The sequence below is a fragment of the Tympanuchus pallidicinctus genome, unplaced genomic scaffold (assembly GCF_026119805.1).
Source record: "Tympanuchus pallidicinctus isolate F22 unplaced genomic scaffold, pur_lepc_1.0 scaffold21, whole genome shotgun sequence".
In the NCBI taxonomy this organism is placed as follows: domain Eukaryota; kingdom Metazoa; phylum Chordata; class Aves; order Galliformes; family Phasianidae; genus Tympanuchus; species Tympanuchus pallidicinctus.
Genome location: NW_026294733.1, coordinates 11,414,304 through 11,430,388, shown reverse-complemented (window position 1 = coordinate 11,430,388; position 16,085 = coordinate 11,414,304). Strand labels below are relative to the sequence as shown.

At 49.9% G+C, this 16,085-nt stretch overlaps 1 protein-coding gene across 5 annotated transcripts in view; it reads left to right on the top strand.

Annotated features, from left to right (window-relative positions):
• The window catches only part of PCDH1 (protocadherin 1), a 58,869-nt gene that overhangs the window by 19,798 nt on the left and 22,986 nt on the right, over positions 1-16,085 (top strand). For all 5 annotated transcript variants that reach the window (XM_052684561.1, XM_052684558.1, XM_052684560.1 and 2 more), the window contains one exon: positions 4,354-4,573. In XM_052684561.1, the coding sequence (XP_052540521.1) occupies positions 4,354-4,573 (220 nt within the window). The remainder of the gene's footprint in view (positions 1-4,353; positions 4,574-16,085) is intronic.

Genomic DNA, 16,085 nt, shown 5'->3' with positions numbered 1-16,085 from the left:
AGGGGGGGAGAGGGAGAGTGTAATAATTAGTAGAAATGAGTAGTTTTGGAGTGTTGAAAATTGACAAGGAAAACTAAAAAACCAAAACAAAACAAAACAAAAACAACAAAAAAAAAAACGTGGGGGGAATATCAGTTTTGACAGCAGGATACAATGAGGAACACTTAAAAAAAAGTGCTAGGAGGAGGCAGTACCAGAAATCGTCATTTGCAAATTGTTAATTATGCAAAAAAATGCAAAAGTACTCAGTAAGTCGCACTGGCAATTTGGGTTGAGAACAAGGCAGGATGTGGCACCTGCCAATGAGCTGGTAGGTGACAAAGGTGTTCAAAATACAGCCTCTTTGCAACAACACTATTTGGGATAGCGCAGTTCTGCATACGGCTATTTGGAATGATGCCCTGAGCCAGGGCAGCAGCGAGGGGCGTGCTGTGGGCTAGGAGCCACTGAGGGGACCACGAGTGATGGCAGCCAACGTGGTGACAGGAGGTGGTCAGGCAGTGTCACCAACACGAGTCTGTCCTGGCCACCACCAGGACCCACAGAATCTATTTGACAATGTGCGGCTGATGGAGCCTTGGCGAAGATGCCAAGTTGATCAAAGCCTTCTGTTGTTATCATTATTATTTCAAATTAACACTCTCCATTGTACGTGGGGCACTGCTGGCTAGGTGACGATCTGATTTAGTAGCAGCATAGAGAAGAAAGGCTGGAAAGTCCCCGGTGGAAGGGGGTCTTCTGGAGGAGCTTTTGGCAGCATGTCCACACCCGCTGCCATTCAGTGCCTCAATCAGCGAGCTGGAAGTAAATACAAAATCAACGCTGATGAAATGTGCGTCTGACACGGAGCTTGGTGGAGTGGGAGATTGCAACGAGGACAGAGCAGTCATGCAGAGGGATCCAGATTGCTTGGTAAAGCGGGCCTGAGGAAACAAAGCGCACCTTAACGCAAAGCCGTGTGGTGAGAAGCAGGGGATGCCCACGTGTGTCCTGCAGAGCATTGCAGTGCAGGAGGAGCTCAGCTGGGCACTCACACTGCTCTGACCCAGGGGTGTGAGCTGGGAGGTGGTAGCAGGAACGGAGCATTGAGATGCATCCGACCTTACAGTGATAGAAAGGCAAAAAATGGGGTGAGCAAAGAGGAGGGCGATGAAATGGAGTGGCTGGCTCAAAACCCAGCTTGTGGCTGGGGCTTGAGGAAGCCAGCTTGTATAACAGCAGGAGAAGGTTGAGGGGTGCCTCGGTCGCACTGCACAAGCAGCTTCTTGTACAGGGAGCGCTGCTGCTGAAAGGCGCATTGACCTCACAGAGAGAGGTCAGACAAAACCCAATTTCTGCAAGCCAGAGCCAGACAAATGGAGCCAGTGTCTTGTCGTGCTGAGTCCAGAACAGGGCTGTGCGTGTGGGGAGCCTCAGCCAGAGACAAGCTGCTATTATCTCATCCCAGTGTGGTGGGGACTGTGCGGGGCTGAGGGTCTCTGAGCCCACAGTGCTGTGTGCATGAGGGAGCAGGGCTGGGAGTGCTGGATTTGCCCCTCTACCAGCCAGGTGTGGTACCTGATGGAGGTGTTCTGTAGGAAAAGATGCTGTTGGGGAGCAGATGTTTGGGGAGGTAGGATAGCTGCCATAGGCTGGGTCCAGAGCTGGAGCTCAGCTCTGTGACTCTCAGAGTTGCTACTCCTGCATGGCACATTCCCCTTTTAGGGATTTCTTACACTTTGCCAAACCTACGTAGGTATTTCTTCTGCTCTGGGAACCTCCATCTTCCTCCTTGCGAGTGGAGGCAATTCCATCCTGCTAATGGCAGGAAGGAGCAGCCCACTATTCTCTCTTTGAAGAAAGCATTTGCAGAAAGGATGGTTCAGTCTGGAGAAGAAGAGGCTATGAGGAGATATTATCACTCCCTGCAGCTCCCTGAAAGGAGATTGTAGCAAGGCGGAGATTCGCCTCTTCTCCCAGGTGACAGCAATAGGATGAGAGGTGATGTATTTAAGTTGTACCCAGGGAGGTTCAGGTTGGATATTAGGAACGATTTATTCTCAGAAAGAGCGGTAATGCATTGGCACAGGCTGCCCAGGGAGGTGGTGGAGTCACTGCTCCTGGAGAGGTTCAGGAAATGTGTAGATGCACATGGGCACATGGTGGGCATGGGTTGACGGTTGGACTTAATGGCCTCGGAGATTTTTTCCAACTGCAATGATTCCCTGATCTATAAGCTTTACACCTTCTGCTTTCTCCTCCCCAGACCCCTATCCTCAGTCTTTCCCTGCTTATCAGGATATTTTCTTATTTCTCTCTGCCTCCCTGGGGCACGTGGCTTTTAGTAAGAACTACTGGTGATAGGTGGACGGTTGGACTGGATGATATTGCAGATCTTTTCCAACCTCGATGATTCTATGATTCTATGAATGTGATGTTCCAGACTGGACATGGCATTTCTACAATCCTTCTGAAGCCCTACTGGCACCAAGCACAGTGTGACTTCAAGACAAATATCCTGCTTATGCATCCCAATATAGATGCGTTTTTTGCGAGGCTTTGACACAGCTGATAGATAGCCAACCCATGATCTGCTGCAGCCCCCAATCCCTCAGCCAGCCTGCTGCTTTCGTGGTGATTATTTTTCCCAAGTGTGCAAATGTGACAGATATATTCCACGTTTGTCATCCGAGCCGTTAATGAAAATACGGGCAAGCAACAGACGTGGGACAAAACCCGGAGAATTTCATTTGAAACATTGTCCCGCCTGTAAGACTTGTCTCCAGTAATTACTTTCTGAATATGACTTTCTAAAGGCTTTGCATCCACCCCGCAGCGAGATGCACCGTATTAGCAAAGCAGAGAAGTACTGCGCTGCACCTACAACATTTCCCTGCATTCCTCATGAGAATGTCATCTAAAATAGTCAGAAAAGTTCCGAAAGCCAAGCTGTAACATTTACTGCTCCTCCTCCATCCACAGGGCCTGATGTCTTTTCAAAGGGAGAAGTTCAATGCCTTGACATGTTTGTTTGTGACAAACCTACCGTGGCTGTTACTCATTTCCTTGTTATCTTGTAGGTACTTACAAAGAGTTCTTTTATCTGTTTCAGTATTTTTCCAGGAACTGAAATTAAGCTAACTGTTTTATAATTCTCCAGATCTTCTTTTTTTCTCGTCTTTAAAGACAGGCGCTATTTTAGCTCTCTTCCACTTTTCTGGAGCTTCCCTCAACCTGTAAAAAATCTTAAGAAAAAAAAAAAAAAAAAGCAGAAAAAAAAAAAAAGAAGCCCTAACAGCTCTGAAGTTCCTTAAATCAGGTCTCTAAGCACCTGGGGTGAATTTAATCAGGTCCAACCAACCTAAAAGCAGCAAGCTCATTTAAATGCTCCCTGTGTGTTCCTTCCCCTGGTTAGGCTTGATTCCTTCCCTGTCCTCCTTGGTGCTGGCTGTGTGGGATGCCTGACTGCCACTCCATCTTGGTAAATACTGCAGTGAAAGTGGAATTTAGCCTGAATGGTGCTGCCTTTCAGTGTGTTGGCTCTTTGCCTCCCCATCGTTTCCCAGTCCCATTGAGCAGCTCCTTGCGATGTTGATTTTGTGTGTCATTCTCTCTTGGTGTTTGTGTTCTCATCATCCTGGTTTTGCCCTGTGAACTTGCCTTACTCTTTCCACTCCTCACTAATCATGACAAAGAGGGATTTTCTGGAAGGATTTGAAGGAGGCTGATGATGCAGTTTAATGGCTCTTTGCAGCAGCTCTTCCATAACATGAGGGAGAGCAAGCGTGAAGTAGGGCTTGGCAGTGTTTAACGAGCACACAGAAGGAGCGATCGTGACCCATGATGGAGCATCTCTTACAGTGAGAGGCGATGAGCTGCAGGCTGTAAGGTGGGAATGATGTCACCAGAGGCTTTGTGCTGAGCCTTGATCCCATTAGAAAGGCTTCTGATGGAAATGGGTCTCCAAGAGCACCAAGGGTGCGTGCAAAGTGGAGGGCAAGGAGACCGCATGAAGGCTGGGGTGGAGGCCAGCCCGTAATTCAGGGCACGGCGCTTATGGGGGCCGTTTAGAGCCTGTAGGCTGAGAACTGTGGCACTGAGGGACACGGTTTAGTGGTGTGGTGGTGAAGGGTTGATGGTTGGACTGAATGATCTTAGTGTTCTTTTCCAACCTTAGCGATTCCGTGATATACAAACTGTGTGTCCTCCTCGGTGGCAAAGGAGGCAGGGGCCAGAGGAGATGATGGGCACAAGGTCCCTTGAACAGTATTCCTTGCTGACCCTCTGCCTTCAGTGTGGGGTCAATTCTGATGCGCCCTGCTTTATGTCAACCACCCAGCAAATGAAAACCTCTTCTCTTCTCTCCTCCCACAGTTACCTCATCGCCGAGTGACGTTCTCTGCAGCCAGCCAGGCCCAGGACCTACAAGACCCCTCCCAGCACAGCTACTATGACAGCGGGCTGGAGGAGTCGGAGACTCCCAGCAGCAAATCATCATCGGGGCCCCGCATTGGGCCACTGGCCCTGCCTGAGGACCACTATGAGCGCACCACACCTGATGGCAGCATTGGGGAGATGGAGCACCCTGAGAATGGTAGGTGCTGGCGGCACCCGTGTCTGTGCCCACCACGGGGACCCTGCGCCCAGGGCTCTGTAGACTCTGTGCCTTGGTCAGATGGGGCTCCCACATGCAGCTTGGTAGGGCTGGGAGGCGAAAAGCAAAGGAGCAGCAAAGGCATGGTGGGGTGGGGGGAGTTGAGGGGATAGCAGGAGGTGGAAGGACTAGGAGGCAGTTCTAACAGCATGATAGGGGGCCCAAAAGGCTGTTCTGAGGATGTAGCGTGGATATAAGCACACAGAGGGGCTGCCCATGGTGAGACTGTGAACAGAAGGTCCTGTGATGCCTACCCCAAGGCAGAGGGCAGCGGTATTGGGTTGTGCTCAGCTCCATGCTGTGCTCTTGGAGATGTGAAGCTTCCCTGGGGAGCAGAGAAGAGGTTTAGTGGCACAGGGAATGCATGGGGCTGAGGACCCAGGAGCAGGGTGATGGTAATCCTAAGGACTCCAGCAGGGCCCTTCAGGTCACCTCTTGCTTGAGTCCATCCTACAAAGCCCTACCAGAGGCATCTGCCATCCCACCACAGCAAAGCTGGCTTTCCCCTGCCCTGGCACAACTTCACCCCTAGTCGTTGTCCCCATGCTGCCTCCGTGCTGCCTGCTGACTGCCCCAAAGCAGTCCCTGCCCCAAGCTAGCTTCTCTGGCCGGCTTCAGCTGCTTCTTCAGCCTTGGCTCTGGCTGTGCACATAACACCAATTTTCCTCTACCTGCTGTCTTCTGTGCTCTTGTACTTAGGGGGAGCTTGCTGGGGAATCTCTTGAAGTAGAGAAAGGTAGTGCTAAGGGTCCTCCTGAAATCTCCTGCTTCTGGGAGCATCCTTGACTTTGGGACAAAGCTGAGAGTGTTCAGAAAATCTTGTAGCTGGGAAGCATACTGGGTTCCCCTCTTACACCACAGAGGGGGCCCAGGGCAACTTGGGGGCCTGAAGGTCTGTCAGTCCGTCTTCTCCTTCTTCCCAGATTAGTTCCTGGGATAATGTTGTGCCCAACAAAGCAAGGCAAGTTTCAACTGGGTCTGGCTGGGCTCCCAAATCCATTGGATGCTCTGGCAATACGAGACACCCTCCTGCCTGAGAGTGTCGTGCAGTCAGCTTTCTTCCTAAGAGCACAAGCCTGACAACTGGGAAAAGCAGTATGGAGAGGTTTCTGGTGCAGGATGACTGCAGTGGACTTGTCAAGAGCCCTCAAGTACCAGCCAGGTGCATGCAGAATGCACAAAGGTCTTGTGTGAAGGGAGCTGCACATGGCTGTGCTGCTGGGTACAGCAGAGCGGTGGTGTTGGAGCTGAGAGAGGGGATCTTGAGCTCATGAATGTGGCAGATGACTCAGAGAAAGTGAAGGAGGAGGAAGGTGAGAGAGGAGAAGCTGGAAATTCTGCAGTAGGAGATGGAGGGCATTCTGCAGTCCTTGGCGTGTTCACTGTCTTCCTGCCAGGATGTTATGTGATGAGCAGACCCAAACAAGGCACAGATCTCTGCTCTCTGATGAAAGGGGCAGGAGCTGAGGGAAAGGCATGGAGCTGCATCAGGGGAAGGTCTGGCTGAATGTTAGGAGAAGGCTCTGCCCCAGAGAGCAGTGGGCATGGAACAGGCTGCTCAGGGCAGTGGGCAGGGCTCTGAGCTGCTGGAGACCAAGGAGCATTCGGATAATGCTCTCAGAAATAGGCTTTGGATTTTGAGTGGTTTTGGAGCCCGGGGTTGGACTCAGTGATCCCCTTGGGTCCCTTGCAAGTAGAGAAATTCTATGGCTCTATGGTTCTAAGGCCAGGGGATACTGCTCAGAGTAGGGGCTGCTGTGGGGGCAAAGCACCTTTGGAGTCCCCGGCCCCAACCCACTCCACAAATTCGGCTTTCCCACTGCATAGGAGCTGTAAGTGCTCGCCTCGCACACACAGAACCTCGCAGCTCTTTGGGTGCATACAGGATGACGGTGTGCTGGAGCCCCTGTTCTGTTCACTGCCCCCAGCCCGGTTCCCCTCCCATGGCAGCTGCTGGGCGTCCTGCTGCCTCCAGCACCCGCCCCGACCTACATAAAATCCAGTGAGAGCCGAGGCCGCGGCGGGGCACAGCTTGGGGGATCTGCTGGCATTAACTCCAACACCCTGGTGCTCTGCAGATTATCTGGCAATGGCAGTTCAGTGAACTTGTGGGGCTGGGGTGAGGGCTGTGATGCTTTAAGAGGGCAATAAGGGGACTCAGGAGCCAGGACACGTTGTTTGGGGATCACAACGTTCTGGTTGCATTGGGTTGGTCCATTGGGGCCGTATTTCCCATTGCATTCCGGATCTGTCAGCAGCATGGGACATGCCTTGTTTGTGCAGGGGAGGGTGATGTCATCCTACTAGAGAGCTCTGTGACCACTGTGACCCTACGGGAATATCTCACCATGCTTCTGTTGCCTCTCAGAGTGCTCCAAGAGACCCTGCTTCGTTCTTGTGGAGCTGGAAAGACGGAGCCATTCTTGACCTTATATTAAACTGAAGAGACTAATTGGATCCCACACACCCTATCTTGCGGCACGAGCGCAAGATTGACACGACAGTGCATTTTCTAGGCTTTCATCTAGTTATAAATATCCAACATAACAGGGCTTCCAATGCTTTCTCCAGGAGATTATCCCTGCAGCCGAACCAATCTGATAAGCAAGTATGCAAGGCTATTTATAGCTCCTCAACTGGAAGACAGATCCATGCCTTTTCTTTGTAGATGGTTCTTCACTTGATTAACACACATATCAGTGTCCTCCTTTTTTGGACACCTTTTACTGTGCAGACTGCAGTAAAATGCTCTATTGCAGGGGCTGAGCCAGGTCCTTTTCAGGAGGAATTACGATCTTACTGATGAAGACTCCTCCAATATCTTGGCACTGACGCACCAGCTCCACAGTCATCCCAGGCATTTGTCATCCCTGGTATTTCACCTAGCTGCCCACTGCTTCCTCCCCAGCGTTTTGCCATGCTGCTATCCGCTCCTGTGAGGTTTCTGAGCTTAATCTCCCACTTGTCCACCAGTTGCCTTTACTGGAGACGTTTGTACCCACTGCCCAATTAAGAGAGGCTCTGTTGGGGAGCCTGGGAGTGGTCATGCTCTGCAGAGGGTCCTCCACATTGCAGTGTATGCAGAGGTTGGGTAATGCAAGTGCTGGTATGTCTTTCTCCTCTGGTAAAAATTCAGTGGGATCGCTGTACCAAGCTGTGCAATTTGGAGAATGTTACATAAAGGCTTTTAGGAAATTAGGAGTTGCTGTGTGAAGGCTGTTTCATTCTGCTCCTCTGTGGTGTGGAGGTACTCGAGATGACAGCGCAGTGGTTAAAATATTCCTGAGCTGCATTCTTCAGCCCACAAAACAGGGGCAAATGTTTCATTTGTTTCATCCCCATTATTTAAAGTGGGGACCCCATGCCACTCTTAATGCATGCCATTACAACCCCACACTGAATATGTAATTAACAACCATCCCATGAGCTTTTGCAATGCACTTAGTGCAGCAGTATCTGTACTTCACAGATGTTAATGAGCCCATCTTACGGCTCCCCTTCCAGGGAGGCAGCCCCACCATGGGTGGGGAATGAAATGGGAAAGGATAATCTGAATTTTCTGAGCTGCTTGCTGGCTTAGGGCAGATGAACAGGCAGTGTTCAGGCATCCAATGCTTGGAGGGCGAGTGCTGCTGCAGGATCCTGATGCCACCAAGCAGCAGCCCAGCTGTGGGCAGAGGGCAAAGTGCCGGATGCCTCTGGGCAGCTGCTGACGCATGAGGTAGCAGAGCAGTGAGAGCAGTGAGAGCAGTGCATCATTGAGAGGCTGTGACAGGGATGGATGCAAAAACCTCTCTCTTGGTTCACAGCTACGGGCTTTTCCAACAAGACCAGCCTTTTTTTCTCAAGGTCTCCTGCCTCCTTTGTACGCATCAGCATGGCTCTTCAGGGAGTGAGCTGAGGTAGCGTTTCATGGGTTTGGCTGCTGGACTTAATAGAGAAAGCCCTCTCAGCCCCAATTTCCCTTTGTTTTGAGGAAGATTGGCGAACTAATGTGTTGAGAAGCCAGGAGGAGCAGCTCATCTGACCCCCTTTGTGACACGGGTCATAAAATTCTACCCTGTGCACCGTGTGTCTGGCTGGGGCTGAGCGGCAGCTCTCTGGGAGCAGATCCAGCTGTGGTAGCTGGTGAAGATGTAGGTCCTCTCTGACCCAATTTCACAAACCTGCATTTGAATTCCACTTGAGCACCCCTAGCTTCCACTTCTTCTCATTGAACTTGATAATGTCAGAAGATGTTCCACTTCATACGTGCTGGTAGATCACACGCAAGCAAGTCAATGCTTAAAGTTCTCTTTGATAGACTCAGAAGCCAAGTGAAGTCTCTTCCCATGAGCAGAGCTGAGTCAAGGCGTTTTGGCAGCCACCTTCCCTCCCACCTTTCCTTGAGCTCCTCCCAGCTGCTGCCATCTGCTCCCAGTGCCACCACAGACCTGCAGCCCTGCTCCTGGGCAGCAGCAACATCTGGCAGGGCTTGGCTGTGCGCGCCGCGTTTTGGCAACCCTTCCAAGGGCTGCCTGGGAGACTTATCCTCCTGCTTCACTTCTGAATGTAGCTCATGTCCTTCTTCCTTTCCTATCATTTTTGTCTCTGCATGACCTCCCATTTGCCAACAACCTTCTATCAGTGTGGATGTGTCCAGATGATAGCCCACAGCTCGCCAGCAGCATCCGCATCTCCACCAAGCGCAGATATGATATGGCTGCTGGCACTTATGCTGCAGTCTTGCACCAGTCACGTGTGCCCTTTGCTTGCAAACTGAGCTGCCTGTGGCTGGTACTGGGCTGGGCACAAGAACTGCCCTGGGTGGAGGTGGGCAGCCCAGGGCAGCCCTCCCATCACTATGCTCCTGGTGACAAAATGGCTTTGCAGCACCGAGCAGCTGCTATCTCCCATCTCCTACTTAGTTTCAGCTTGGTTATAAGCTTCTCTTTAAGCTTCTCACTATTATTGTTCTGTTCCTCCCCGCCAGCAGCTGGGACGAAAAAAATTATTTTGTCTCCTCCAACACAGATCTGCCAGAATGAAGTCTCTAGATCTAAAAACCTATTCTTCTTTTTTGCATTATCTTTAAATGTCCCTTTTGTCTTGCGGAAAGAGTTTCAGGCACATGTTCAGTCTGCGGATTTTTTTTTTCTTCTCAAACATACCCTGCAGCATTTTTGCTTTGTTGCAGAGGAATGCTTTGCCCAGACTCCCCTCCTTGCTGTGGTATTCTGGCTGGTGCAGTGTTGCTCCCAAGCACTGGACAGGATGCCAGTACAGACCTCTTAAAGAGAAATCTCACCTTGCTGGAGGAAGATGGGGATATGGGTGGACAATAAGGAAACATGGTTCTCTGGCTGGCACTACATCCCCATGTCAGCATCCCCCTCTGACTGCCTGAGATCACCTGTGTTGACTGTTGGCTTGGGTCTGGCTAGTGCTTGGACTCAGCACCAAGAGAAGGTGGTGAGACGTGGTGGGATTTTGTTTTTTGTTTTATTAAACTGTAGCCTTTTCTTTTGTAACTCATCAGGGCCGGAATTATTTATTGCAGATGTGTCATCATTACTAGCGGTTTCTGTTCTTGTTTAGGGTAGGCAAAATGATGATCTCTCTGTAATCACAGAATTGTTTGAGTTGGAAGAGACCTTTAAAGGTCATCCAGTCCAACTCTCTGCAATGAGCCCCATCCAGCCTGACCTTGAATGTCTCCAAGGATGGGACATCCACTGCATCTCTGGGCAGCTTGTTCCAGTGCCTCACCATCTTCCACATCTCATCTACTTCTACAAATTACCTCTGTGTTTCTCAGTGGCCCTCAAGTCCACAGACATCTGCATGTCTTCATAAGAAATCCTGAGCTTCTCTGCTTTCCTCACGTAATGTCGGTTCATCCCAGAAGACAGGTCCTGATTTTCCTAATAGCTACTGAAGGGCAACGTGAGAAAAGATTCTTATCATGAGAAACAGCATCTGAGAGACTGCGAATGGCCATGGATTGCACCATCTTGGTTTCAACATGCCATCTTTGTCAGAGACATAATTTCAAACTCCTTCTCACCCTTATTTCCTCCTTTCCCTGTTTTCCAGCAGTGCATCTGGGTAAAATGTCTCTTACAAAAGTCACTGAGGTCAGGGTTGCTGTGGCATGACACGTCAGCCATGTCACCTTCCTTAATTGTACTGAGGTGAACAGAGTACAGCTGTTTTTCTGCCTCAGACTCAGTAACAAATACATGTCTACCAGCTAGAGAGAATGCCTCTAATCCTCCCAAGACCTTCTAACGAGTATGCCACTTGCTTCAGAGGCTGTCCAAAATAGCTTTAATAATTCATTTGACATTCTCTTCTTTGTCTCCCAGGATTATGTGTTGATGTACATGTAAGATTGTCCTGAAGTTCTCCAAAGATCCTTGGCAGATTCCAGACCTCTCTAGAGGCATTATTTATTTGAAGGAGCCACATTTCCCGTTTCCCTCTTGGATTCTGGTGGCTTTATTCACCCTTTCTATCCCTCAACTGTGGCTGCAGCTTATGAAGAATTTGGGCAGAATGATCTCTGTGTGTCAGTGCCCCAGAGGCAGAAAGTTCCATATTTCTATAGGAAGATGCCTTCCTTCATAGGATAGATAGGTCCCTGTGGCTGTATTTACAGCTCCTCCATTTGAAATAGGGCTCCTTAGGTTTTTGCTCTTCCTTTCAGCCCCGTGCTGGGATGTGGCATCTTCCTCTCCCTCTTGCTGTTTGTGGCAAGATGATGGGAAAAAACAGAATACCATCTCCCTTCCCTTATGCTCACGTTCCTCCTGCTCTGAAAGTATCAGGTGGAGAAAATGCTGTCAGTTTTCTTAATCTCTATTCTTTCTTCTGTTTGGAAGCATTTTAAAACTTTACATTTTAAAACCAAAAGGTAAAAACAAAGAAGAGTGGCTTTGGAACCTCCAAACTTGGCAGTTTCTGCTGTGACTTTTCTCATGGGCTCCTTCCGCGAAAGGAAGGGAGGAGAGAGCGCTTTTATCTGGGAATTATAAATGAGCTTTTGAAGGGGAGAAAAATTTTGCTGTCCCAGGCAAAGGAGGATTTCAGTTTCCCAGTGATGCTGAGAACAATGGTAGATTAACCCAACTCGTGTTAAGCAGGTATTCCTTTATTGCAGCGCACAGAAGGGAGCGTTCTGCCCAATGCCTACACCTTGGCTCCTGTGCAGATTACACTTACTGGTTGTGCTCATACATACTCCTGTTTTTACCCAGAATTTCATGCATATGTTAAATATCTTCTCGAACTCACTGATATTTTCTTAGAACTGATTAACAAAAGACCCTCCCCCTACACCTGAGGGTCTTCTTGGTGGTCAGCTGGGGTTGAGGGAGGAAGGCTGGTAGTCTTCATCGCTCCTAAACTTTAGGCCCCAGTCTTCAGGAGCGTGCTCAGTAAGGAGTTTGCCTCTAAAAGGGCCCCTCCATCTTCAGTTTGACTTCGTTTTCCTTCCTTATCTTTAAGATACCACATATGGTTCCTGCACATACTGATGCTTGCAATACTGGAGGTCCTCACTCCATCACCTTTAGGGCAGGAATGCTTTCCTCCACCACTGCATCTCAGCAGGGTTGAAGCTGAGTCTCAGCGCTGTGGCATTAAATCAGAGAGATCTTCACCTTCATACTGTGGTTACAAGCAGAGCTGCAGGGTGCTGTGATGTGTAGGCTACCGCTGTCAGCCTGCACTGTAATTACATGGGATTGGGGTTTTTTTTGTTGTTTTTTTTTTTTTTTTTTTTTTTTTGCCATTGCCTGGCAATGGCTGCAGATGCCTAAGCATAATGGTCATCAACAGCTATTCTTATCTGCACCAAGTCTGAGCACCCTTTCTTTGGTTTGGTACAAAGCCTATTTGCCAAAGAATAGGTCGTCATCCCCAAGCTATTTGTGGGTTCAACGCAAGGTCACCAGACTTGGTTACTGGAAGCAGCTTTCAGACGGAGGGTTGGGCCCCATCTTCCTCCTGCTGCCTTGCTCAGAACGACGGGTTGGGCAAAGCAACTTCAGGCTTCAAAATAGGCATTAGAGCAGGGCTTGAGCCCCCAGGCTTGGTCCTGCTGCTGGGCAGTGCTCTGGAACAGTTGCAGCAGCCCAAGAGCCGTCCGTGGGAGGCAGCAGTTGAGCTGGGAGCATTTTGGTGCCCTGCGTGCTGTTCTCAAGAATGCCAGCACAGGCAGCACCCTCCTCCACCGTGCTTTGCTCATCCCTGTCCCTGTGTCACAAGCTCTGCCATGTCAGCACAGCTGCCTGGCAGCATTCAGACTGGATCGGGGAGCGGGGCAGGCTGAAGTTTTGCTTGGTCACTGTTTCTTTTTGCCAGATCCCTCCAAGCAATTTTCCCACCCTGACTCCACCGGGAGCAGGACCTGCAGGGGGACCACGAGCAGCCAGAGGTTGGCGTTCAGATCCAGAACGTCTAAGGCAGAATAAGCAACCAAGAGTAAAAGCAATAGACAACTTAGATCCCTCAGCGGTCCCAGACTATTTGTTGTTTTCAAAGAGCTGCTCCCTTAGAAAGCTCCTTTTGAAGTAATTTGACACGTCGTTTCCAGCTCCTCTATGATCTAGCTCGGTTATTTCCCCTTTATCTGCCTCCGAGAGCACCTGAATGTCTCTATAAACCTGCCAGTGCCTCCTCCCATGCAAGGGGACCTGCATTAGTATGGGATTTAAACTTAATGCCCGAGAAGCTTATGAAGTCTCCCATTTGAGCTTCTCGAGGACTTCACGCTGCATTTTTTTCTCATAAAAATAGCATGTGCCTGAGTTTGAAGGATTGGTCAGCTGCAGATCCCTCAGATGGAAAATCCCTCTTGTCGGCGTGAGATAGAGGATAAGGGATTCATTCCTGTCCCCAGCGAAATCAATGCGAGCTTTGCTATTGAGACAGGTCAAATGTCAGTCTCAGTTGTTCGCTCTTCCCTAGGATTTTATCCTTTGTACTCACACTATCAATGCATCTCTCTTCCTGTCTCCTTCCCACAAGCTCTCATCCATCCTGATTTGAAGTCACCTCCATTAAGTGGTTGTAACGCTAGCGCTTCGCTTTACTTGCAGAGAGGACACTCCATAAATCTAACATTAGTCATGGCATCTGGCGAGAGCTACCAAGGATAGGCCGCTTTGACTCAGAGGTTATCTAACCGTATCAGCCCCCGCATTTGCCTTCCTCTCAGGGAGCCCAGGCTCCCTGGCAGGATCTAGGGCTCGTTTAGTGTGTGCTGATGCAGCCCTGCCATTTGCTCAGGGCTTCCTATAGGAGCAGCGGAGCAATCAGTCCTTGCTCCCAGGGCTATGTGGTCACACCTGGGCTCCCTCTTCACCTCCTCATCCCTCTCTGTGGTCCAAGCAGGACAGCAAGTGCTCTGCAGTCAACTGCGCATCGGGTCCCCCGGTGTTCTTCATGGTGGGTGGTGGGATCCCTGTTCATTGGTAGATGCATCCGGGTGTATCTCCATCAGGAGATGGAGGACAGGCTGTGCACTTGTACTGGGTTATGGGGCTTCCTAGGTAACCTGCAGTGGCCTTCAGATGAATCACAGAATCACAGAATCGTAGGGGTTGGAAGGGACCTCCAGAGATCATCGAGTCCAACCCCCCTGCCAAAGCAGGTTCCCTACAGCAGGTCGCACAGGTAGCTCCTCATGGGAAGGGAGAGCTGCAGTTCATAGAACCATAGGACCGTAGAATACACCCTGTTGGAAGGGATTGATAGGGATCATCAAGTCTAACTCCTGGCTCCACAGTGCACCACCCAAAGCCCAAACTGTATGTCATAGAATGTTATCCAATCGTTCCCTGAGCTGTGGCAGCTCAGGGCTGTGCCCACTGCCCTGGGTGTTTGTTCCATGCCCACTTCCCTCTAGTGCAGAATTCCTTCCTAACACCCAGCCTGACCCACTCCTGATGCAGCTCCTTGCCATTCCCTAGGGTCCTGTTGCTGATGCCCAAGCTCTGGTGGACACCAAGTCCTACCTACTGCCCCTACTGCTGAATACAAAGAGCCAGAGTTTGTTCTTGGGCCTTGGAGCCAACGGGCATGGCACAGCTCACATTCTTTGGGCTGAACTCTCTTGGTTGGGGTGACCTCACCCATCCTGCTCATTGGGAAAGGCTCCTCCATGAGTCTCACCCCACGCTGTGCCCAGGCTCTGTCTGGCAGAGATGCTCAGCACTGGGTAAAGGCAGACCATCTGCAGAAACAACCTTGGTGACGAGGATTGTGCTGGTGACAGTCCTTGGAGCAGCTGGGATTTATACCCAGGGCCATTACTGGAGGGTGAGACCTGGCTGAACTGACTGCACTTAAAGCCATTTAGGGGAACAAGCGAGAATGCAGTGTGTCAGGAAAGAAGCAGCTTGGCTGGTCCGTGTGTGTGAGAGGACGTGTGCCTCTGGTTCAGGCTGTCGGTGGTCATTTACTCGTTCAGGTTGTAAATGGTGAAATGTTCTTACGTGGATGGCCATCAAGCCATTGGGTGAGGCGGGGTGCTAAGGCTGCACAGACATGAGTTCATAAAAGCAGCAGTTCTCAATCAGTTATATGGCTGTGTCTGCTTTACAACACCTTGCTCAGAAACGAACAAGCCAGGAGGCAGTGAGAGCAAGGAGAAAATTAGGATCTGGTCTTCGCTCAGGGATGTGTCAGAACAGCATGTTGTGGTGTTTTATGGCTGCTGGGGAGAGACAAGATGGAGTAAGGAACGTAAAATGACAGCGAGTGAGTAGATGTGATATTTGCCTGATGTATTTTGCTAGTAATTAGTATAATACCAATTAAATATAAGTAATCTTTTCTTCTGCTGTATAAGTTATTGCTTGAAAATATGCCAGCTAAAACCAAGATATTACACTTTGAGAGGTAGGGAGGTCTCTGTTCCTTGAGGATCTCCAGATGAAATTACCCAGACAACAGGGATCTTGACAAAAGCGAGGCTTATTATTATCTAGAAGGAAAATGAATAAAAGCCAAAGAAATTGCGGATTCTGTGTCTGGCTGCTCATTAGCCACACAGGAGGGGCACCCACAGAGACACACCAGGGAGAGAAAGCAAACATCTTGCACTCCTGGAGACAGTGATTTGCCAGTATTGTTCCCCATTGCCTCCATCAGCCTAGCCATGCTTGGGCTGCTCTCCTCTGGCACTCCCCAGTGCCCACATGTATTTATCCTCCCCCCAGCCCTATTTTCCCTTTGCTGACCCATTCAGTGAGGCTCAACACTTGGGCTGCTTTGCCCCTTGGTTCTCTGGGACGTCAGCCTCCTTAATGATGATTAATAGCTTCCTTCAAAGGGTCAGTTGTTGATCTTAGACATCTCGAATCACAGATGCTTCTGAGGTCTCTACCTGGCTGGTTTGGAGCTTCTCTTTCAAGCAGGTTTGCTGCTGTTTCTCCCAATGCTATACATTCATTTTCTACTGAGC